General features: G+C 36.2%; 1 protein-coding gene and 1 long non-coding RNA gene across 3 annotated transcripts; both read right to left on the bottom strand.

The window, feature by feature from the left end:
* Positions 1–43: 43 nt before the first annotated feature.
* LOC134324216 (MORC family CW-type zinc finger protein 3-like) lies at positions 44–17,569 on the bottom strand. 2 transcript variants are annotated; one of them, XM_063005931.1, is made up of 17 exons: positions 17,531–17,569; positions 13,481–13,553; positions 12,565–12,697; positions 12,171–12,386; positions 11,884–12,036; positions 11,276–11,420; positions 11,025–11,153; positions 10,799–10,918; positions 9,540–9,637; positions 8,929–9,027; positions 8,464–8,592; positions 8,272–8,343; positions 7,642–7,684; positions 4,980–5,044; positions 4,530–4,881; positions 1,933–2,169; positions 44–1,781 (listed from the first exon to the last, which is right to left on the bottom strand). In XM_063005931.1, exons 1-16 carry the CDS (start codon positions 17,567–17,569, stop codon positions 1,963–1,965), a joined length of 2,073 nt encoding a protein of 690 aa, XP_062862001.1. In that variant the 3' UTR covers positions 44–1,781; positions 1,933–1,962. The 2 variants fall into 2 exon arrangements, with proteins under 2 accessions (XP_062862001.1, XP_062861999.1); XM_063005929.1 differs by lacking the exon at positions 17,531–17,569 and having other exon boundaries at positions 11,884–12,034; positions 12,163–12,386; positions 13,481–13,804.
* A 6,761-nt stretch (positions 17,570–24,330) lies between these two features.
* Positions 24,331–24,989, bottom strand: LOC134324390 (uncharacterized). Its single transcript, XR_010014172.1, has 3 exons — positions 24,916–24,989; positions 24,621–24,742; positions 24,331–24,491 (listed from the first exon to the last, which is right to left on the bottom strand). It is a non-coding gene; the product is annotated as an uncharacterized LOC134324390 (long non-coding RNA).
* Between the last annotated feature and the right edge of the window lie 20 nt (positions 24,990–25,009).

The following is a 25,009-nucleotide window of genomic DNA, read 5'->3' as shown; positions in this document are numbered from 1 at the left end:
TATTTATTACACATCACAAAAGTGACAAAATGACAAGTCCACAATATTGGATTAACAATAAAGGATATAAAGAATATCATTATTATTAATATTATTAATCAGTTATTAGGTAGGTAACACACAATATACAGAAAAAGGTTACAATATTTCCACAAAAGATATTGTTACACTGAATGACAACAACTACTACATTTTGTCAAAAAAAAAAAAAGAAAAAAAAAACATTTAAGAATTTTCTTTCTTTTCAAAGTTTACTCAAAGTCTGGGACAGAATTTAAGGTACATCAATTAATATTCATCATTGTCATCTGCTAGACATTTGGCAAATTGAGGTTAAAGGGCCTTGCTCAATGCCCTAACACTGGTAGCTTGCTGGGGGTACATCTTGTATTTTCAGATCAATAGTCCAGTAACTTAATTACTGAGCTACCAATAATTCTTATTGTTCTTTTGTAGAAAGTTCTATTATGTCAAGTCATTTGTGGAATAGCCACAAAATGAATTTGACATTATGACTTCAGTCTGCAAAATTAAAAATTGAAGAGAGAGTCTCTGTATAGAGCAAAAAAAAGAATATAACTTGGCAGACATTTTAAACAAATTGAGGCCCATGATCATCACTGGACATCTTATTCTAAAACTGGACATCTTATACAGACACCATTTCTTTTTTTTATTGAAGCTATAACCTCAATTTTCTGCAGAAGTTTCTACAATAATTTGGAGTGTCTGTGGGAATTTGTAAAAAAAAAAAACATTTGTGTTGTCAGGGACTGAAGTTGCATGAAAAGGCCTGGCTTGCAACCAGGTTTGATCACATGGATAAAGAGCCTTTTGTGGGTTAATGAAAAAAAAAGATGAATTTATTTTATTACAGTGACCAGAATTATGCTTTGAATAGGAACGGTAAAGAATTCTATGACCTCAGTGGCTGTATTTTAATCAAAATTTTTTGTATCTTCTTAGTAGGGCACTAGAAAGTGTATGTTTAAGTTGATGGTGTCAGTCAACTAGCATCATGCAGGAACATAGGCACTGTTTTTACCATAAAGGTTAAAAAATGAACATAATACAACAATTAGCTCCTTATAAATACATAAAATCAGTAACTGGACAGCCAAATAACAAGAACCACTATTTTAAATAAAAGGACAATGAAAAACACTTCTCACTGGCCAGTGATAGCTCAGTGGTCAAAGTACTGAACTAGTGAACAGAAGGTTGCCAGTTCAAGCCCCGCCACCACCAAGTTGCCACTGTTGGGTCCCTGAGCAAGGCCCTTAACCCTCAATTGCTTGTGTTCAGCTCATTGTGTAAGTCGCTTTGGATAGAAGTGTCTGCTAAATGCTGAAAATGTAAATGTAAAATAACGTGTAGTGTTACTATATATGCAAATAATGTATATGTTAAAAATAATATTGTAAACCAAAGCCAAAGATGATTCTGATTATCAAAATGCAACATAATGCAACTGATAACCACTTATAAATATTCAAAATCAGTAACTGGAGTGCACAATAACAAGAGCCACACTTTTAAATAAAAGGACTACAAAATTTATTATTTGCATACTGTATGCAAATAATTCATATGTTAAAATAATATTGTAAACCAAAGCCAAAGATTAATCTGATTATCAAAGTGCATGTAAACACAGTAATCTAGTTTTTTGTTATTATCTCATTTCTTGCAGTAATCTGATTATCATGTGCGGGTCCAGAGCTGGGACAAAGGCATATAGAAGCCACACCATGTTTTGTAAGAATTCCGTTAACTTGAAGCTACAAAAAGTAAGAAAACAACATTGTTATATAACATATATAACATACATAAAGTCTACACTACTCCTAACCACACATAGTAATTGAGTTGTAAATTACATAAAATAAACATTAACATTGCAGTCCGTATTTTATATAGCTGAGATCTTACCTGCATTTCTGTGTTTTGTGCCATGTCTATCTAGTTTTCATTTATATCTTTTTTTACTTGTGTATCATCTTTATGTGTGTTCAGTTTGATGTCTATATCCATTTCTGAATTGTATTCTGTCTGAGTCTCTTTATCTTCATTACTTTGTTGAGCTTGTTGAATTTTTTTCTTAATTTCTTTTAACTCTTTCTCCAGGTTTTCACAGCGGCCACACTTCTCATCTTCCAGACTGTTCACCTGTGTTTAAAGAGTAAAGACCAATAAAACGCTTTCAGTTTAGGACATTAAACATCAAATGTCACATCGATAGAATTTATTAGTTTATCATAATTTTCCCCATGTACAGTGTATCACGAAAGTGAGTACACCCCTCACATTTCTGCAAATATTTCATTATATCTTTTCATGGAACAACACTATAGACATGAAACTTGGATATAACTTAGAGTAGTCAGTGTACATCTTGTATAGCAGTGTAGATTTACTGTCTTCTGAAAATAACTCAACACACAGCCATTAATGTCTAAATAGCTGGCAACATAAGTGAGTACACCCCACAGTGAACATGTCCAAATTGTGCCCAAATGTGTCGTTGTCCCTCCCTGGTGTCATGTGTCAAGGTCCCAGGTGTAAATGGGGAGCAGGGCTGTTAAATTTGGTGTTTTGGGTACAATTCTCTCATACTGGCCACTGGATATTCAACATGGCACCTCATGGCAAAGAACTCTCTGAGGATGTGAGAAATAGAATTGTTGCTCTCCACAAACATGGCCTGGGCTATAAGAATATTGCTAACACCCTGAAACTGAGCTACAGCATGGTGGCCAAGGTCATACAGCGGTTTTCCAGGACAGGTTCCACTCGGAACAGGCTTCGCCAGGGTCGACCAAAGAAGTTGAGTCCACGTGTTCGGCGTCATATCCAGAGGTTGGCTTTAAAAAATAGACACATGAGTGCTGCCAGCATTGCTGCAGAGGTTGAAGACGTGGGAGGTCAGCCTGTCAGTGCTCAGACCATACACCGCACACTGCATTAACTCGGTCTGCATGGTCGTCATCCCAGAAGGAAGCTGACGCACAAGAAAGCCAGCAAACAGTTTGCTGAAGACAAGCAGTCCAAGAACATGGATTACTGGAATGCCCTGTGGTCTGACGAGACCAAGATAAACTTGTTTTACTCAGATGGTGTCCAGCATGTGTGGCGGCGCCCTGGTGAGAAGTACCGAGACGACTGTATCTTGCCTACAGTCAAGCATGGTGGTGGTAGCATCATGGTCTTGGGCTGCATGAGTGTTGCTGGCACTGGGGAGCTGCAGTTCGTTGAGGGAAACATGAATTCCAACATGTACTGTGACATTCTGAAACAGAGCATGATCCCCTCCCTTCGAAAACTGGGCCTCATGGCAGTTTTCCAACAGGATAATGACCCCAAACACAACCTCCAAGATGACAACTGCCTTGCTGAGGAAGCTGAAGGTAAAGGTGATGGACTAAACCCAATTGAGCACCTGTGGCGCATCCTCAAGTGGAAGGTGGAGGAGTTCAAGGTGTCTAACATCCACCAGCTCCGTGATGTCATCATGGAGGAGTGGAAGAGGATTCCAGTAGCAACCTGTGCAGCTCTGGTGAATTCCATGCCCAGGAGGGTTAAGGCAGTGCTAATAATGGTGGTCACACAAAATATTGACACTTTAGGCACAATTTGGACATGTTCACTGTGGGGTGTACTCACTTATGTTGCCAGCCATTTAGACATTAATGGCTGTGTGTTGAGTTATTTTCAGAAGACAGTAAATCTACACTGCTATACAAGCTGTACACTGACTACTCTAAGTTATATCCAAGGTTCATGTCTATAGTGTTGTCCCATGAAAAGATATAATAAAATATTTGCAGAAATGTGAGGGGTGTACTCACTTTTGTGATACACTGTATGCTTGCTGGAACTCTTAATCAGTTGGGGTCTAACTTAATGCTTTATCACATATCACATGTTTTCTGTGGGTGAGAAGCCAGAACTGCTAGCAGGCCAGCCTTTTAATCTGAGGTCACGTTTCTGTAGCACATGCAGAATGTTGCTTGGTATTATTTTGATAAAACAAGCAAGGACTTTCACCCAGAAAACAAGCCATTTACTCACAAACCAATTTGAAAGGTTGACTCATCAGACAATAGCACAAGTTTCCAATTTAAAACAGTGAATTTAAGATGTGCTTGAGCCCACAGTAGGCTGTAGTTTTCCTGGATGTTGATGGTATATGTTTTTCACTTTTGGAGTTCTAACTTGCCTTTTCAGGGGCAGCAACAACTTGTGTATGCTGACAAGGTTTTCCAAAGTTTCTCAAGCCCATATAGCTATATTTACTGTCACACAGTGCCATCTAAAGGATCAAAGGCATTCAATGCTTGTGTTTATAGTCCACCATCTGTACTGTATATTATTTCAACACAAATACCAAGAAAGTGTTTTTGGAAATGTCCACTCTGTGTTTTTAAAAGCTCTGTTTTAAATTAAGTGCCTATATATTTTTAAAATATCTGTGTCCTTATATAGATGACAACAAAAAGTCTTTCAAAAATAAAAAAAGAACTAGTCACCTTTTTCTCTAGCTCTGTTACCCGACAATCCACCCCATCATTAAAAACTGGTGGTGCTTGCATGTTATCCTGGTCTTCTTCTTTTATCTGTGCTCTCTTCACCTCTGTGTTTTGGATTAACTGCCCTATGTATCCATCAAGCTCGTTTATGTTGTCGGACTGTTCCATCTTAACTTTGCTATCAGACATTAGTGCATCCCCACCTTCACTTTCAGGACCGATCAGATTTAGTCCCTCTGGTGAAGCTGTGGATGTAGATGAGCTTTTAGTTGTGTTGCTTTCACAGCTTTCTTCGGCTCTGGTTCTTTTTGTTTCTTTTTGTTTAACATCCTGGGAATGTGTTCTCTTCTTACTGTAAAGAGGAGACATCAAATGATTAAGGTGCTCTGATTGTTAGGTTATGTTATTAAGGATAGAAAATGAGACAGAGAAAGTAACCAAGTAATGTACCTTGTAGTAGGTTTGGGGGAAGAGTTGGCAGTTGGAAGAGTCATAGATGTGCTAGGTGAAGGGATCTGATGTGTAAAATGTATAGTATAAATTAAGAGATGTGGATATTTAACTTTACAAACACCTGAATTACAAATGTAATTAACAAAACTGAATTCACTTTCTAGATATCAGTTTTCACCTAAACTATTTCACATTTCATGAGGTATAAAGTAATAATAAAAATAAATATTTTATTTAAATACAAATATTGCTTAACACAAACAGTCTTTAGTTACTTAATCAACCAATAATTTTCACAGCTTCTCAGCTGGCATAGAGTCCCCTGCTGTAAAATATTAAATTGCAGTCCGTTACATCAGACACCAACCCTAAATCCTTGCAGATTATGGTACCAATGCACCTATATAATTCTGTGGTTGCCACAATCTACAAGCCTAATTCAGAATAATATAAAATAATTATTATAAATAATACAAAAACACAGAAATTCTTACATTTACACACTCCAAAAAAGTTGGGACAGTAAAGGCTTTACCACTTTGTAATGTTGCCATTCCTTTTCACCACACATAAAAAGACACCAGGGGTACCAAGCGATTTAGTTTTCAGGTTTTATTTTGTCCCATTCTTCCTGCAAACATCTTAAAACGTGCAACTATCATAGTTTCAAAATTCTTCAAAATTCTCTATTGGGGACAGGTCAGGCAGGCCAGTCTAGTACGCCTTCGCAGCCATGCCTTTGTGTGCAGCATGTGGTTTTGCATTGTCTTGCTGAAAAATGCATGAACGTCCCTGGAAAAAATGACATCTTGAAGGCAGCACATGTTGCTCTAAGATCTCAATGTACTTTTCTGCATTAATGCTGCCATCACAGAAGTGTAAATGACCTTTGCAAAGGGCACTGACACAGCCCCATATCATGACAGACCCTGGCACTGACACAGCTCTATACCATGACAGACCCTTGCTTTTGGACTTGTTGCTGATAACAGTCTGGATGGTCCCTTTTGTCTTTAGTCCAGAGCACACAGTGTCTATTTTTTCCAAAAAAGACTTGGACTGCTGGTTCATCTGACCATGATGCACATTTCCATTGTGTGATGGTCCATACTAGATGCCTCTGAGCTCAGAGAAGTCAATGTCGCTTCTGGACATGGTTAACATAAGGCTTCTTTTTTAAACAGTAAAGTTTAAAGTGGCATTTGTGCAGTAAGTCTGTATTGTAGAGCTTGACGAAGGTTTAGCAAAGTAATCCCTCACCCATGTGATTATGTCAGCTATTGTTGAGTGGCGGTTCTTGATGCAGTGCTGCCTGAGGGATCAAAGATCATGGGTGTTCAGCTTAAGCTTGCGCCCTTGGTCATTACGCACTGAAATTCCTTGAATTGTTTAATGATTTTGTGCACTGTAGAGGGAGAAATATGCAAATCCCTTCCCATCTTTCTTCGAGGTTCATTGTTTTTAAACATTCCAATCATTTTCTCATGCATTTGTTGACAAACTGGAGATCCTCTGGCCTTTCCTGGATGCTGCTTTTGTACCAAACCATGATAACAATCACTGTTGACATCACCTGTTTGGAATCACAACTTTATTTTGTATTTTTTACTAGCATTGTGAGGTGTTGAAAAACTCGGGTGACTGAAGTTGGGCATCAAACATGAGTAAAAGCTGCTAAATATTTAACTAAATAAAAAAAAAAACAGACGTCAAATTAACACAACACAGAAGCACACTCCCAAGGCAGTCAAGATGGTAAGTATTAAAAAGTATTTACCCACTTTTTAAGATACTTTAGTTCATCTATCTATTTCAAATTTACACACAATGTTTGACTTTGTACTTTTTATTATTATTTTATGGCATTAATTATTATTAATGTCATAAAAAGTATGCAGAAATAATGTATCTCAAAAAACATTTTTAGATATTATAGCTGAATCCTTCATAAATGCTCTTGTAAGAGATAATGCCATTGGTATGTAACGTTTATGCAAGCATTTATGCAACCATGTTAGGACAGGTTAGGACAATCCTAAAGTATGAAACATTATGAAACAATTTGAATGGAAAAGACCAAATAACCACAGAAAACAATAAATAAATGTATTTATAAATAAATAAATTTACCAGTATCTAAAACTAAAACATATTGGGAAATCCAATCAAGACTAACCCAATATTGTATCTGATGCACTTTTAGACATAAAAGTGTTATGCTGGACTAACACAGACTAGCAGGTGTTGTTTCTTCAGTTTGTTAATTAAACATTTTTTATACTGCTGCTTTTTATATGTATCAATTTACATATTAAACAAAAATGTTAAAATGTATTTAATATAGTTTTACCATTAGAAAATATTTCAACCATTTGGTAGAGGCTCATGAAAATACTGTGTGCACTAGTACATTAAATCTTAATTGTTTATTGTCCCAAGAAACTAAAAAGTGCAAAAAAAAATAATAATTTGCATGGTGAGACCATTACTGGGATATTACATGAAAAAGAAAATAGGAATTGAGTGATGAACTGAGCAAAATGTCATTGGGCAGAAACCTAATTTAAAAATAAGATGGAGGTTTTAACAAGATAACTCCAAGATACAGCCAAAGTGACTACTGAGTACTTTATAAACATGTAACTGTTATAGAACCCACCTGCGTATTATTCATTTCATTCTGTGACTTCTGTTGTTGTTCCCTATTAAATAAAAAAACAATAAAAAAAAACAATATTAGATATAAGTCTAAAACCTTGTGCAGCACTTGGCACAGCAGTATATTACACTAGCCCACTACTGCTGGGATCATTCATTTATATCAATTTATTCATCGTGGTCAGGGTTGCAAGCTCGAAACCCAGCAGCAGTGGGTTAGAGACTGTCTTGTCTGTATGTCTGTCTGTCTGTCTGTCTGTCTATATATCTATTTAAATAAATATATATAGATAGATAGATAGATAGATAGATAGATAGATAGATAGATAGATAGATAGATAGATAGATAGATAGATAGATAGATGATAGATAGATAGATAGATAGATAGATAGATAGATAGATAGATAGATAGATAGATAGATAGATAGAACACCAAATTTTACCATAATTAAAAATAGACATTATTCAAAAAAGTGAGTTTTATAAAGAGAATAATTCAGTAAAGGTTTTCTCCCTTATATTTTCAATTTATCACATTATTTAGCTAATTAATCACATTTTATTCATCTTTACCAAGGGTGCAAATAATTTTGTAACTCGTTGATTATTGTTAATGACTAGATTAATTACTGCTTTTTGTGTGTTTTCTGGTATTTAGGTTTTTTATCATCATCTTGAGGATCCTCTTCAGCTTCACAACTCCTAAGGGAAAAAAAAGAAATATGTAAGCATGCGCACACACACACACACACACACACACACACACACACACACACACACACACAAATACACACACAAACAGGCACACAGACAGAAACACACCTGTACTGGGGGTCAGTATTCATTTGACAGAACCACTTGTCAGGGAGCTTCTTAGTATTAATTCCATCTGGAAGCTTCCGCCACTTTAGACAATCATCACACTGAACCCAGATTTGATCTGGCTCCTTCCTGCAAGTTCACAGAATCACATACATCCCATAATACAGTTAACAATAAGAAACATGGCATAATTACCCATTATCCAGTTCTGCCTAATACTTTTTAGCAGATTCACTTAGACTGGTGTCTCTTTGTACTAGAGTAGGAAAATGTTTAATGAGGAAGCACCTAAGTTGCTCTGTATAAAAGAGTTGGTGTAAATGCTGCCAGTATAAATTTAGTGTTGTTTAAAAGACTCACTGACAATTAAATAAAAATACACATGCAGACCTCTAATATTTTTCAGTCAATAAAAATGGCCCTAACCCTAGAAATTTGTGACTTCATATTTGTAGTTTAACTCACACATTATCCTCAACAGGTGCAGCACAGTCTTCTTTAAATCTATGACGCATTTCTTTCCAGTAATCCTCTACCTTATTACTTAAACTCTGCATGGTTTTCCTGCACAAACAGAAATAACATAGTTTACTACATTGTTAATATATCAGTAAAACTGTTCTTTCAAACAGCACAATTGATTTGGAAGATAAACATAAATCCCATTTCTTGAAATAATGGGTTATTTGTAAAATGTTGGTAAAAGATAAATCTGTAATTAGTTGATCTTCTTAAACCTTATTTAAATCTTTTTTTAACAAAAGTACAAACATTTATTTTAATGTTTTGGCTGACCAACCTGATTGTAGTTTGTAATTATAAACTAATTTTAAATGTGATGCCTCTAACACATGCAAAAAAAGTCGTGACAAGGTGCAATAAGAGGGAGATGGTTATATAATATTCATGTTACACCATTTTGACACATTTCACAAATGATACAATTAACGTAATTTAATTCATTCTACATTAATATATTAATTTATTATTGACAATAAATGTATATTTGTAGCTAAATATTTCTTGCATAACAATAAAAAAATCTAAAAATGGTCATTGGTTCTGATCAATCTCACCTGTACTCTTCTGTATCTTCAAAGTCCTGCTTGTTGTGAGTTGGAGTTAGGTAGTTACACTCTATAACCCCAATAACTCCCACTCCTGTGCTTTCCACCTAATAAACAAGTACAAAAATACTGTAAACATGTAATGCTGCATACAAAATGATTTATTTCATATTAACCTTATAACACCACCCCAGAAACATCTGATTGTGTATTAGCTGAGTCTACATAAATGTATATTGTTATTTGTTATGATGTTTTATGAACATCTTACATGATGAAGCCCAATATACAAACCCTCTTACCTCTAGTTCACCTCATATGCACATCTTTGGACTGTGGGAGGAATCCAGAGCACCCTGAGAAAACCCATGCTGACGCAGGGAGAACATGCAAACTCCACACAGAAAGGACCCAGACCGCCCCACCTGGGATCAAACCCAGGACCTAGGTTACAGTGCTACCCACTAAGCCACCACGCCGCCTTGATTTCCAATGTAATCACTTATCAACTTCATTTTGTAAATATAAACACATTATAATTTAATGTTGCAACAGACAACAAAAAGCTAGGACAGAGGCATGTTCAGCACTGTATGACTTTTATGATGGAATACAGTGAAAATTACACTGGAATAACCATGGACTTACTAGGAAAGAACATTGCCTTGATTTTCCAGGTAAATATATAAATAAATATATTAAATAAATATATATTCTTCAATATAGGTTTTGAATGACTCACCAATCAATCAATAAATAAATTGCTTTAATTATACTAGATGTGTCTATAACTGAATTGGAGTTTAAGATCATGGTGGCCTCAATAACTTTGAAATTAAGAAGAATGGCACAACTTTAAACCATCCTAGAGTTCGCTGTGGGGCCAAGTTGGACGTATGACAGACAACCATCTCTGCAGAATTACATAAATCTGTTTTTATGCCAGATTGGCAAGACAGAAGCCACTATTTAATAAAAGGCATATGAACTTAAGATTTGCAAAATGGCACAAAAAATGACTCAACAAGGCAACAAGAACATATAACTCTGGTTTAATAACATAAAAAGTGAACTCTTTGGAAAGAAGAGCAAGCACTACCACGGGAGGTGGAAACATTATTTATGGGGCAGGGACAGGGAGGCTGAATTGAGTGATTAATGCATTTTATGATGAATGCATTTAAACAGTTTAACAGTTTACCTTACAACATGACAGTGACCCAAGGCATACAGCTAAAATTACACTGGAGTATTTGCAACATTCTGACCTTGCGCTGACAGGCAACACGTTCATAGGCTTTGATGAGGCGGTTTTTGTGGTACATCATGATGCCATAGTGCTCTTTGCTCTTTGTGTTGTAGCCAAAGGTAATTGCAATACCTTTATTCTGAGACAAAAACTTAAGGATCATGAGAGTTAAAAACATGAAGGATCTGACTCAATCATGCATTTTATTACATATTTAATTTCACTAACTTTAGTTAAAAGGATACAAGAAAAGAGGGTTTGTAATTGTCCTTAAGAGTGTGTGCTAGACTTTTGGAGACATATTGAGCTTGAACTTTTTTTCCTCGAATGATAATCTGCATTCTAGGTTTCTGGTATAGGATACTGCAGTAAGCCTGATACAAGAGAAAGATACACACACAAACACACACTTGATAGTACACTTAGATAACAGTATTGGTCAGTGTACTAAGATGATAAACTGTGAATGGATGATTTTAATATTTGGTGGAATTACCCGCAGTGAATATTCACTCTCAGGCACTAACATGTCACGATCTTTCTGTTTGCTTTCATCCATGGTGTTCTCATCCAAGTCATCAGGGATCCGAATATCATAATCGTCAGAAGTGAAGTCAAATTCTGGTTTATGTAAGTATGTGCTGCAGCAGAAAAATCTTACAGTTACATTCATGGCATTTACCAGACACGTTTATCCAAGAGTACTTACAATTGTGACCAAATACAATGCAATCAATAAATGATTGGGGGGCCTTGTTCAGGGGCCCAACAGTGGCAGCTTGGTGGTGGTGGGGCTTGCACCAGCGATCTTCAGATTACTAGTCCAGTACCTAAACCACTACACAACCTCTGCCCAAATACAACTTCTACAATGTGTCATAAAATACCTGAGCTTGAAGTGCTATGAATAATTAATGATGTGATAACTGAACCATTCCATTCATAAAGGACAATGATGGCCTTCTGTTGTTATTATCTTTTAATTAATATACCAGTACATTATCACATGTTTTTTTTTTTTTGTTTAATTACCTCTCTTTCAAGTCACTTATTTACCCTTAAAACCAACCTATTCCCATTCTTCCCTTCATGCTAAATACTTACTTGCGGAGGTTCCAGATAATTATTCGCGTTCCACTTGGTTTGGGATTCAGCTCACCAATGACCCTGAGCTCAGTCAGCAGTTCCTCCTTGTTAAACAGAGAGTATTTTAGAATATCCTGAAGACTCGCCTCATGTTCCGGTGCAACACTGAGTAAATAACAATATTAAGGCTCAAATTTCACTTTGTATATTAAACTCCACTGAGCTCTTGTACCACTAATGCCTTGTTTTCTATTCATCCTCTTTGTTTACAATATATAACTTCAAAATAAAGGATATAAGTTTGTCCAGTAGGTGTGAATGTGATGATTGGCACTATGACATTCTCAGCTTTTATGTCCTCGAGGTAGGTCTGTGACAGAAGCCCCACACACATGGTATCTGCTCTCTTGGAGAACACAATGGCATCCCTTCCCAAGCGCATGGAGCCTGACTTGAATCCATTACCATACTGGCCCACTGGAGCATGGCCTTTAATTGTCGTCTTATTGCTGAAACCAAAACTGAGAAAGAAATAGTGGATGAGACCCTTCGAACAATATAAAGTATATAGAGTCCAGTACATTGATTTTAAAAATATAAGCTATGCGGTTGCAAATCATTTACAAAGCCACTTTCAAAGTCATTTTAAATAAGTCTAATTACTGATATTTAGTGCTGGTTCTATAAACACACTCATACCTGAGCATGTTGTGCATTGTTTCATAGTCCATGCCTGCACCATTATCCATGAAAATGAGGCAGTTCTGTCCTTTGACCACTGATTTATCAATCCACAGCTGCTTGGCTTTGACATCTGGGTCATACGCATTGTCTATGACAGGAGAAAACAAAAAGGAGTGGTTGAGATTAATACACTGAGAGTAATCAGTACTAGGTGATGTCAACAGGTGATTGTAATCATGGTTTGATACAAAAGCAGCATTCAGGAAAGGTTGAGTCTTTGATGAGTAAAGATGATCAGAGGATCTCCAGTTTATCAACAGATGCGTGAGAAAATGATTTAAATGTTTAAAAATAATGAACCTCAAAGAAAGATTGGAAGGGATTTGCATATTTATCCTTCTACAGTGCATAATATCATTAAACGATTCAAGGAATCGGGAGGGATTTATGTGTGTAAAGGCCAAGGGCGCAAGCTTAAGCTGAACGCCTGTGATCTTTGATCAGCACTGTGCCAAAACGTTTTTTAAGTGTGGTGAAAAGGAATGGCAACATTACAAAGTGTTAAATGCTTTACTGTCCCAACTTTTTTTTGGAATGTGTTGCAGGCCTGAAATGCAAGAATGGATGTTTATCCACTTTGGTACTTTCAGTATTTCTTTTGCCTCAAGAGGTTGAATGGACTGAGAAACACATCAAACACCAACTGAAAACTCTCACTTCTTTCTGGACTAGCCTTCTTCTGTCCTCGACCTTGGCTATATCATTGGTATTCCCCAATCCTGCTCGACAGAAACTAACTAGGCAATGACGCTAAAAGTGAACAACTGAAACTACCTACATCCAAACACATACTACCCCACCCGTTTGTAGCTACCAGAGTTATTTCAATTATGAGAATTAAAGAAAACAAGTGGAAAAAGTGGTGACTTACCAATCAATTCTGCAATAGCGCTGAAAGGCCATTTGTGGCTTGTGGAGTTTGAATGGAGGTATTTTGGACTAATCTTGAAAATAGAAATAATACATATTAACCAAGTAGAATTGATTAAACATATAATATGGAGTATATTACAAATAATACTTGTAATGCTCATATAAAAATAAATTAATCAACTCAATCGGTTGCTCTACCAAATATCCACACGCAAAGACCCAAGGACCCATAGACCCATAAAGTGCACTGAACCAAAGACAATGGTTAATGGTTAAGACAAAATGCTAACAAAGCCTGACAATATTTCTTTTATCTACAAGCTTGATTTAATTTTAGGAATTATGTACATTTTAAGCCAATTACAAGATGAATGTAAAATTACCAATGAAATGAAAGTAAAAGCTTGTTACAAGCTAACAATGTCAGGAGAAATGAAACTGTAACCTAACAACTGTGTTGAATACCAGGATAGTTTTTTTAAATAAATTACATTTTTCAGAAAAGTCATTTGTGTTTATTCTGAAATTCTTAACTTTTGTCTCAAAACAATTCTCACTGTTCTGTACCAGGGTTATTATCGTTAACGAAAACGAACGAAATAACGAAAACTGAAATTGAAAAAACATTTTCGTTAACTGAAATAAATAAAAACGGTAATTAAAAGAAAAAACGATAACTAACTGAAACTGTATTGTGTGTTTACAAAACTAACTAAAAGGTACTAAAATTATAGAGAGAATAGCCTTCGTTTTCGTGTTTGTCAATTTATTTATGAGCCTTGTGAACTAATATGAAATCGATGTTTTCCACTCGAGCAGTTTTACGTCAGCTGCCGGCACCGTACGGTACCTCATGCGGCCTTTCCCAATCCGTTCCATTTTCACTAACACTCAACTACAGAGTGACACTCCACGTAAACGCATAAACGGAGGCGGAGTGGAGAGGGGGAGTGAGTAGGGAGCGGATTGAGATTGCTCCCTGACGGCACTTAATGTTTACATTTTCTGCTCACCACGCTAGTCTGCAAAATGATGACAGCAAAAGTTAAGTTGATGTTTTTCTCAGATTGAGCTCCCTAATATGTGTCTCATGAATTAGTTTATGTTATTATTAGGGCTGTCGTAATCGCGATTAACGCGTTAAATTTTTAATCGCGATTAAAAAAAATTCTCAAGATGAAAAATTTTAATCAAACTATTTATATTGAGCTGTTTGTGCCATGTAAATATGTGTATCTGTGGTTAATTGCATTTCTTAAAAGTGCATGAAGCAGAACGCTGATTAAGAACAAAATAAACACAGCCAGACAAGGTCAATTCAGAGATCTTCCCTACACACTTGCTCCCTGCGCCCTATAGTACACTTAACATTCTTAAAGGGCCAGACAATATATTTGTAATTCACATTACATGACCGGTGAGACGTTAGAAAACAACATCCTTTTTCTTAGAATAACTCCTTTTTTTAAGGAAAAATAATTCTTGTGTGAATTACAAGGGCAGGAAAACCTACAGCAGATACAAAAGGTGCACCGGGGCCCATGGCAGGGGTGCCTCCACGACATGAACTCAACCACTCACCTCTCTGCCCCCCCACATTGGCTGCACTCGCCAGGTCGTAATTATTATATTACAATATTTTCGTTAAGTAAAATTAAAAGATCTAAAACTGTGCAGTAAAAATACCAGATGCAGGAATCTGGACTTGAAGTGTAACTTCTGAGTGACTTTTAAATAATTCTGATCAGCTATCAGCATCTGCAATTTGTTGAGGGGGCCCAACATTTTTCATCGCGTGACAGCCCTAATTATTATGTTCATGTGTGTCCTTAGTCTATTGACTATTTTCAGCAGCAGTATTACACACATTTTGCACTTACAGTGGGGCCAAAAAGTATTTAGTCAGCCACTGATTGTGCAAGTTCTCCTACTTAGAAAGATGAGAGAGGTCTGTAATTTTCATCATAGGTACACTTCAACTATGAGAGACAAAATGAGAAAAAAAAAATCCAGGAAATCACATTGTAGGATTTTTAAAGAATTTATTTGTAAATTATGGTGGAAAATAAGTATTTGGTCAATAACAAAAGTTCAACTCAATACTTTGTAACATAACCTTTGTTGGCAATGACAGAGGTCAAACGTTTCCTGTAAGTCTTCACCAGGTTTGCACACACTGTAGCTGGTATTTTGGCCCATTCCTCCATGCAGATCTCCTCTAGAGCAGTGATGTTTTGGGGCTGTCGCTGGGCAACACGGACTCCACAAATTTTCTATGGGGTTGAGGTCTGGAGACTGGCTAGGCCACTCCAGGACCTTGAAATGCTTTTTACGGAGCCACTCCTTCGTTGCCCGAGCGGTGAGTTTGGGATCATTGTCATGCTGGAAGACCCAGCCACGTTCCATCTTCAATGCTCTCACTGATGGAAGGAGGTTTTGGCTTAAAATCTCACGATACATGACCCCGTTCATTCTTCCCTTAACACGGATCAGTCGTGCTGTCCCCTTTGCAGAAAAACAGCCCCAAAGCATGATGTTTCCACCCCCATGCTTCATAGTAGGTATGGTGTTCTTCTCAGCATTCTTCTTCCTCCAAACACAACGAGTTGAGTTTTTACCAAAAAGTTCCATTTTGGTTTCATCTGACCACATGATATTCTCCCAATCCTCTTCTGGATCATCCATATGCTCTCTGGCAAACTTCAGACGGGCCTGGACATGTACTGGCTTAAGCAGGGGGACACGCCTGGCACTGCAGGATTTGAGTCCCTCTCTGCGTAGTGTGTTTACTGATGGTAGCCTTTGTTACTTTGGTCCCAGCTCTCTGCAGGTCATTCATCAGGTCCCTCCGTGTAGTTATGGGATTTTTGCTCACCGTTCTCATGATCATTTTGACCCCACGGGATGAGATCTTGCGTGGGGCCCCAGATCGAGGGAGATTATCAATGGTCTTGTATGTCTTCCATTTTCTTACAATTGCTCCCACAGTTGATTTATTCACACCAACCTGCTTGCCTATTGTAGATTCACTCTTCCCAGCCTGGTGCAGGTCTACAATTTTCTTCCTGGTGTCCTTCGACAGCTCTTTGGTCTTGGCCATGGTTGAGTTTGGAGTCTGACTGTTTGAGGCTGTGGACGGGTGTCTTTTATACAGATAACGAGGTCAAACAGGTGCCATTAATACAGGTAACGAGTGGAGGACAGAAGAGCTTCTTAAAGAAGAAGTTACAGGTCTGTGAGAGCCAGAAATCTTGCTTGTTTGTGGGTGACCAAATACTTATTTTCCACCATAATTTACAAATAAATTCTTTAAAAATCCTACAATGTGATTTCCTGGATTTTTTTTTCTCATTTTGTCTCTCATAGTTGAAGTGTACCTATGATGAAAATTACAGACCTCTCTCATCTTTCTAAGTAGGAGAACCTGCACAATCAGTGGCTGACTAAATACTTTTTGGCCCCACTGTAAGGCTGCTATCTTGTGGACTGTTACAGTTTTTGTGGACAGTTGGTTGTTCAACAGTAATTGAATACATTTTTTAAACGGTATTTTTTGTTGAGTTTTTATTACACAATACTTACTCTGACCTTTTTGAATCCTGCACCTGAAAAATAACCCAAAGTATGAAAAAACTAATACTAAAACTAATAAAAACTAAACTAAAACTAAGCATTAAAAAAATAATAAAAACTAATAAAAACTAGCAAACCCACTCTAAAAACTAATTAAAACTAACTGAATTAGAGAAAAAAAAATCAAAACGAAATAAAACTAAACTATAATGAAAAATCCAAAACTATTATAACCTTGTTCTGTACAGGTTCAAGTTGTATATCAGTGTATTATCAAGCCTTGTTTGAACTGGAAAATCATCAACTGGGTAAAAACTTCAGAACTTAAAAACCCACATGATATTCTATGGAACAATTAGGTAACAAATAACCATGATAAATTAAATAACAAATTCTATGTAAATTCTACATTACATATTGCCAACAAGAAAGCTGATGACTCAGTTTTGAAAATTTTAGTCTTTGATTTACTTACTTTGCTCAAGGGTATTCCTCTATCTGTTGCTGCTGCCATTTTTGATCAAATCTAAATTGACTGTATATAGTTATATACCTTATAGTTATATACCTTAAATAAGGTAGTTAGTAAGAAACAGGACAAGTGTGTGTTACTGACAGGAAAATGCCTTTCTTCATCTGCGTTCCAGTGTGTAGCTGTTGTGCATTAAAGGTGTGGTTTTTTCCAGTGTATAGCAGGTCTGCACAAGTAAACAAAAAAACAAAAAGCACACAGTGTCTTCCAGGCACGTGCACAGATATACCCCTAGTGGTGCTCAAGCACCTGTCCTTTTGTCCTGGAAGAGAAAAGTGTCCTTCCTGCTGGAGCCCAATTTTATTCTACATTCATTAATATTTAAAAATAAAAATGACCCTCTCTGTCATCAATTCCCCCCAAAAGTGTTTTGATATCTGACGGGCATTTATTTGAGTTCTGGTGAGAATTCTGCCTCGATCTGATCTGCGGCGCACACAAGCTCCCGCCTTCCCTCCTCCTCCTCCTCCAGTTAGCACTAATGCAGTGCTGAGCGCCAGGCCAAATCGCAGTTTTTTTTTTTTGGGGGGGGGGGGGGGGGGGGGTGCTTGGGGGTTCAGGACAGATTTTCATCTTCTAAAGGGGGGTGTGACAGAAAAAGTTTGTGAACCACTTGGTTTAGTTAACAGGTTAGCTTCAGAGCATAAGTTGCTATAGTTGCTATAGGAAAGGGGCTGCAGAGCCGGAGTCCTGGTCAGGCTGAGGCGGCGTGCTAATTGCCCTCCTCTCCCCAACATACTACTGGCGAACGTACAGTCCTTGGACAACAAACTTAACAAACACGGGGCACAGATCCCTTTCCAGTGAGAGACAAGGGACTGCTGTATAATCTGCCTCACAGAAATGTGGTTATTATCGGACACCCAGGACCAAGCCATTGAACCAGCAGGATTCTCTGTGAACCGCGCCGACAAAACGAAGGACCTATTCTGAAAGACTAAAGAAGTGGGGTATGTTTTATGAGCAACAATGTTTGGTCTGATTGGAGAAAATGTTCACCTGGAATATCTAATCATCTCATGTAGACCGCTGTGGCTACTGAGAGAGATTTCAGGAGTCATTGTTACAGCTGTGTGCAGGCTTATACGGCTCATACAGACTTGGCACTTAGGAAACTGTATGAGGTGATTAACAAGCAGGAAACCGTGTGTGTTCTCAAAGTCTGTGTTAATCACCTAGCAGGAGTGTTTACATACATTTCTCATATGTGAGAATGCAGTTTGTAGATTAAAGCTCAGCCTCCAATAACATTGTACCATTAAGACTGGACATTAAGCTCCGCGACCTGGGTTTAAACAGTTCTCTGTGCAGCTGGATCCTGGACTTCCTGTCTGATCAACGCCAGGTGGTCAGGATGGGTAGCAACCTCATCTCCTCCTCACAGACCCTCAACACCGGAGCTCCTCAGGGCTGTGTTTTAAGTCCCCTGCTCTACTGCTTATACACACATGACTGCACTGCCAGTCATAGCTCCAACGTCATCATCAAATGACGCCTCTTTTACCACAGACGGCTCAAGAGGTTTGGCACGAGTACCCGTATCCTCAGGACATTTTACACGTGCACTGTGGAAAGCCATAATTCAGGTGTGGGACTTAACTATACTCAAACTTGTGTTACACCTAGTAAACATTTAGTAAACATTTATTTATGTAGCACTTTTCATAACATAAACCATACAAACAGTGCAGCTCCATCTGATAAACAATAAAACAGGAAACATCAGCTAGTTTTTATTTTCAAAGGCTAATGAATAAAAATATGTCTTAAGCCTTCTTTTAAAAATCTCCTTTGACCCAGCAAGTCTTATATCCAAGGGCAGGGTATTCCACAACAACAAACAAGACCAGGTTTTTTGAGAATAGACTTCACTATCGCCAATTTAAAACAATCTGGCACACAGCCTGAACTAAGTGATAAGCGATAACTAAGTGATAAGTTAACAATCCATTGAAGATAATTGCCCACAAAATCAAAAACCTTCTTAACAAATGAAGCTGGGAGAATGTCACCAGGAGAGGTTGAGGGATGCAAACAGTACACAACTTCTTTTAAATCCTCTAGAGAGATTTAAGATTTCAACCCCCCCCACTCTGAGGAACCACTTCAGTATAAGTAATTAATTATGTATCTTTTTACAGCATTGTGGTGGATCAGTTTCTTAAAAAGGTCTCAAATGTCCCATGCTTTTAATGATCTCTTCATGGAACACACCATTTTTAAATTTCCTACAAATTGTTAATAAGACTAAAGTCAGACTAGGCTAAATAATCATCATCGTTTTAAACAACCAGTGTTGTTTTTGACTTTATGTTTGGGTCTTGTTGAAATTTCAAGAATGTTATTTTTTTAGGCTGAGATTTCAGTCTAGTTTGCGAATAGGACCCTCTAACCTCCATACTTGTGGTTTGGTGTCCTTGGGATTATATGCAAAACATTTTTTTTCTCCAAAGATAAGAAGCTAAATTATTATCAAGTTCTAGTGCACATGTTATTGTTACAAGTATATTCTCTCACTGTCCATGTTGGTTTTACTGGGCTATACCAGTAGGCTGTCCAGCTTTTTTACAGCTGCACCTGATAGTTTCTTCTCTTTATTATTTTTTTTAAAGAACTTTCTTGTCCCTTGCCAGTGAATCAAGCAGCTGGCCCTGAAGTTTTTTTTTTCTGATTGCTGGTATGGGGCCACACCTGGCACCTTAATTTCGAGGCACAACCTGCCTTGTTATAGTAAATAAGAGTTAAAGAGTAAAGATAAGACTTCGTAATTATTCAGGGTTTGCTGGATTCTGTAACAGTACATTTAGAATCCCCACTGGCCACCAGGCACTGATGCATTACAATTACAAATTATGAAGAGAACAGTATTGTAACATGGGGGTTATATAGTCACCAGGATTCTGCAGAGCTGGAAAAGGGGAAGTGTAGGGTTCACTGCTGTTCAAATGAAATGCTTGTTTTGTTTATTTGCTGTGCCAGTGAAAATTTGTCCATTTTAGCACCTTCAGAATCATGACCCAGTGTAAACAGCTGAAAATTGAAAGGGAGCTGTACTGTTTTAGGTGAAGTAATTTTTTTGAAAATCAACAAACCAAACAAATTCAGTGTTTCGTTCAAATGTAAAACACATGCATACACCACACATGCTGTTTGGTAAAATGTTCCTGCCACTACCTTCATCTATTTACAGAGAAAACAGTGAACAACTCTTTTTAACTAAAAATATATTTAATAAAAGCTCACAGGATTTATTAACGTCAAATATTAAAAAGACGAAAATATTTAGTGAAATGATAAAAAAATGTTAAAAAAAAATTATAATAATTGTAGATTTTTCATGAACTGGAAATGTTTAATTGTTTTATACTTTGCTGTTGGGGTCACAGAAGAGGTTGTAAAATAATTTACATTTCCTATAATCAAGGTCAAAGTAGCTCTTTGCCTTTGGTGCAGAAATAATGCAGTCAAGATCTGGTCAATAAACACAAAGCTTTATTTACCATGAAAATTAGGTCAGGTCTGTCACAAAAGCTTTAACCCACATAAGAGATCCCACACAACAACACAACAGATAATCACATGTGGCTATCTCTGATTGGTTTAACATTTCACACAGCAGGTTTTCATATTAATCATGGTATATTAGTTCAACATTTTTGTATATTTCATTTTCATATGAGTTCCATCCACATCACTTATTCTTGGCAAAAGACACATGATCATTTTACTCAAAGTCAGTATCTGGACAAAAGGATATACTGTGTTTTTATGTATGTATACTGTTGCCAACTTGAGAAGCCAAAAAAATGAACAATAAAAATCTGCAAATGAACAGATTTTCCTTTGTCTAGAATGAGAGAAAAGTTTAAAGACAATGTGCTTAATATTGCTATAGAAGAATATAATAAAAATATTTTAAAAAAAATATATATATATATATATAGTATGTAATCCTAACCCTTCACCATAAGAGATTAAGCATTATTGTATAGTAATTTTACAGTAATATGAAACATTCAGTCAGTGCATATATTTAAATAAAATAAATTAATAAATAAAAACAATGTAAACATAACTAAATAAACACACATACTAATCGATTTTTCTAACATTCTAAGCCAGTAAATGAGTCTAAAATGCAACCAGGTGAAGAAAAAATTACAGTAAAATATAAGATTTTTTTATGCACACAATATGAAACATATTTGAGAAATAGGTTTGGTTAGAATTAAATTATTATAATAATTTATGTTTAGGTATTTTGCTTCAACATTTAAATGTCAATGATCTGGACAACATGAAGCATTAGAGTTTTACCATGAGTTCCATCAACATCACTTATTCTTAATCAAGAAACATGATCATTTTACCTATTGTCAGTAACTGGACACAAGGACATACTGTGTTTTTACTTATGTGTGTATACTGTTACCAACTTAAGAAGCCAAAAAAAAAAAGAAAAGAAAAAATGCCAGTGAACAGATTTTCCTTTGTCCAGAATGAGAGAGCAGTTTAAATATAATGTGCTTAATATTACCACAGATCAATAACATTTTTAAAATTATTTAAAAATATTATATATATTAAAACTAATCAAACTCCACAATCTGTAATCCTAACCCTTCACCACAGTAAGAGATTAAGCATTGTTGTATAGTAATTTTACAGTAATATGAAACATTCAATCAGTGCTTATATTTAACTGAAATAAATTAATAAATGAAAAATAAACAATGTAAACATAACTAAATAAACACACATACTAATCAATTCCTAACATCCTAAGGCAGTAAACGAGGAGGTTAAAATGCAACCAGGTGAAGAAAAAATTACAGTAAAATGTATGGTCCGTTTTTATGTACACAAAACATATTTGAAAAATGGGTTTGGTTCAGTGGCGGCTGCTGGTCTTTCAAAGAGGGGAAGCTCATTGTCGGCTTACATTATAAAATTTGTCAATTTATTTATATATAAATTTTCCCCTAGTTCCTTTTCATGAAATGAGTCGCAGTTTGTCTTTCGACTTCTCTCGCAAAATCTGCGATGGGACTGAAGCTCCCAGTGATAGCTGTCAATCAAAACGGGATTCAGCCTTTCAACTGATCCTTCAATCATCTTGCAGAAGCTCAGCGTCCAGACCCGCCCACAGCTCCATTCACCCCCAGAGACGCTCAGCGTCCGGGGGCGGGACAAAATCGTGGCATTTATCCAATGACCAGCGAGTTTCGAAGCAATGAAAAAAACCCTTCCATGCAGCCCCATTGAAGTGAATAGACGCTCAGCTTCTGCGAGCAAATGCACTGACGCTCCGGGAATGTATGAGAAGTTCGAGTCAGTCGATTTGTGATAATTAGCTGATTCTGAACGAACTCGTCTTCGAGATGAACGTGTTCTACCGCATTTGTAGTCAATGAAATGTTAACACAACTGTACATATTTGACCATTTAATTTTTTGACATTTTAGGGGAAGCTGAGCTTGCAGTCTTAGAGAAATCGCCACTAGTTTGGTTAGAATGAAATTATTATAATGATTTATGTTTAGGTATTTTGCTTCAACATTTAAATGAGCTCCTCTATACTCCTATAAAAAGAGTGTTTTAGCAGTGCAGCATGGTGGCATTTTAAAGCAATTAGGTACAATGTTCATGTCCATTTATTATTGGTCACAATGCTGGCTCTTAATTTAAGCCAAAATATTTTCTTGTGTGCTTTTGTGACTGCTCACATCTTTTATCGGCTAATTCTTTAGTTTTTTAGAGTCTGGTATTTTACTGGTTTTGTAATATATTTTAATGATTGTATTATATGATGTAATATGGGATATTAAACACAACTGAATTGCCCTTCATTGTTATTACAATTACATTTTACTTTTAATGTGTTTGGATTTGGATTAACTAGTCTATTTAAATTAAAATAGGCCTTGTGATTAAAATAAAAGTGGATCTCAGAAGGCAGTAACAAATTTAATTTTGGACAGAAGTGGCTTTAAACATTTAGATGGAAGACACATTTGTAATGTTTCTGCCCCCTGTCTACCACTTTACATGTCATAGTGAAAGTCATCATTTCTAGTAAAAGAAATAGCAAATATAGGCCCAACCTTAACAAAATAGTTAAAAATATACATACACTTTAGGGACATGTATGCTATTCTTTATAATTTTAATGATTTCTAAGCTGTTAAATTATGTAAACTGTGACTTTCTAAAAATAGAAAAATATATATACATACAGCGAATTTTATATGATTAATTTCATTTTGTAAAATGTTTTTATTCATTTATCTTTGTTGAATGGCCTTTTTGTTAGTCATTATTAGTCATTACTGCATTACTGCATTACTGCTGTCTACTTTCTGTGGTCATATAAATATGGCTTGTTTAACTGCAATACACACACACACTATATATATATATATATATATATATATATATATATATATATATATATATATATATATATATATATATATATATATACAGTGTATATATATATATATATATATTTATATATATATGTATATATATATTGGAATTAAAACCAAATAAAAGTGGCAGAAGACCACATTCAGTTTAATTTCTGTCAGCTAAGAGAATAAAAGGCTGCTGTGGAAACAGACTTGATAAACTGGAAAGTTCAAAACTGAACAATTGTTGCTGATGAATCTCTAATTCACTATATATATATATTAACCAGCTGAGTAATAAATGTGAATTTGGGGCTCAACAGGACTACCAACATACACTTTATGTAGAGGCGGCCTCTGAGATCTCATCTATAACTCCTCTGAAGATCTCATCAATGACTTTACAAACATTATTTACTTTCTGATGATTCAGAGGAGGAATCAAATCAGACAGAACCTGTGCCACATGTTGACCAAGTTCATTCAATGTAGTCCTGAAAAAGAATTAAATAATTCTATATTAGTGCATTTTATCTAAAAACTGACAATGCTAGTAAGGTTTCACTACACAGGCTCCCAAAAATCACTACACAAGATTGTCTTGGTGTTTTCTGTGATCTTACCTGTATGCATGTAAATTGTTGTTCTCTTGTCCTTCATTCAAATTTTAATTTTTGTTAAAATCTCCAAAATTCTCCAAGCTTTCACAAGAAGACAACGTGCAGTTATCATCCTCCACACTGCACTGCTGTGCATAAAGATTAAAAATAAAAGAAAAGGATTTGTAGTACTAGAACATGACATTACTAAGATTATTCAAGTTCAGTGTAACAACCCTAACTCTATTTTTAACCCTCTCTTTTGAATGATTGGTATAACTGGTGCCTGTGACCATAAGACAACACTTCAGTCACTTACCTCTTCTTTCAGTTGTGCTTGTTGAAGCTGGTTCATCTCCTCTTTGTCTTGCTGAAACAGCATTTCATGGTCTTGGGATTTCTCTGTTCTCACA

Source organism: Trichomycterus rosablanca, chromosome 12 (assembly GCF_030014385.1).
Source record: "Trichomycterus rosablanca isolate fTriRos1 chromosome 12, fTriRos1.hap1, whole genome shotgun sequence".
Lineage (NCBI taxonomy): Eukaryota > Metazoa > Chordata > Actinopteri > Siluriformes > Trichomycteridae > Trichomycterus > Trichomycterus rosablanca.
The sequence above is the reverse complement of the archived record's forward strand: the minus strand, read 5'-3'. Positions and strand labels throughout refer to the sequence as shown.

Coding starts and splice junctions, on each gene's coding strand:
- LOC134324216 (XM_063005929.1), bottom strand. CDS start 13,643: ATGAGCATTACAAGTATTATTTGTAATATACTCCATATTATATGTTTA. Junction 10,919..11,024: donor ATTACAAACCCTCTTTTCTT/GTATCCTTTTAA, acceptor TTTTTGTCTCAG/AATAAAGGTATTGCAATTAC. Junction 9,028..9,539: donor GAAGATACAGAAGAGTACAG/GTGAGATTGATC, acceptor CTGTTTGTGCAG/GAAAACCATGCAGAGTTTAA.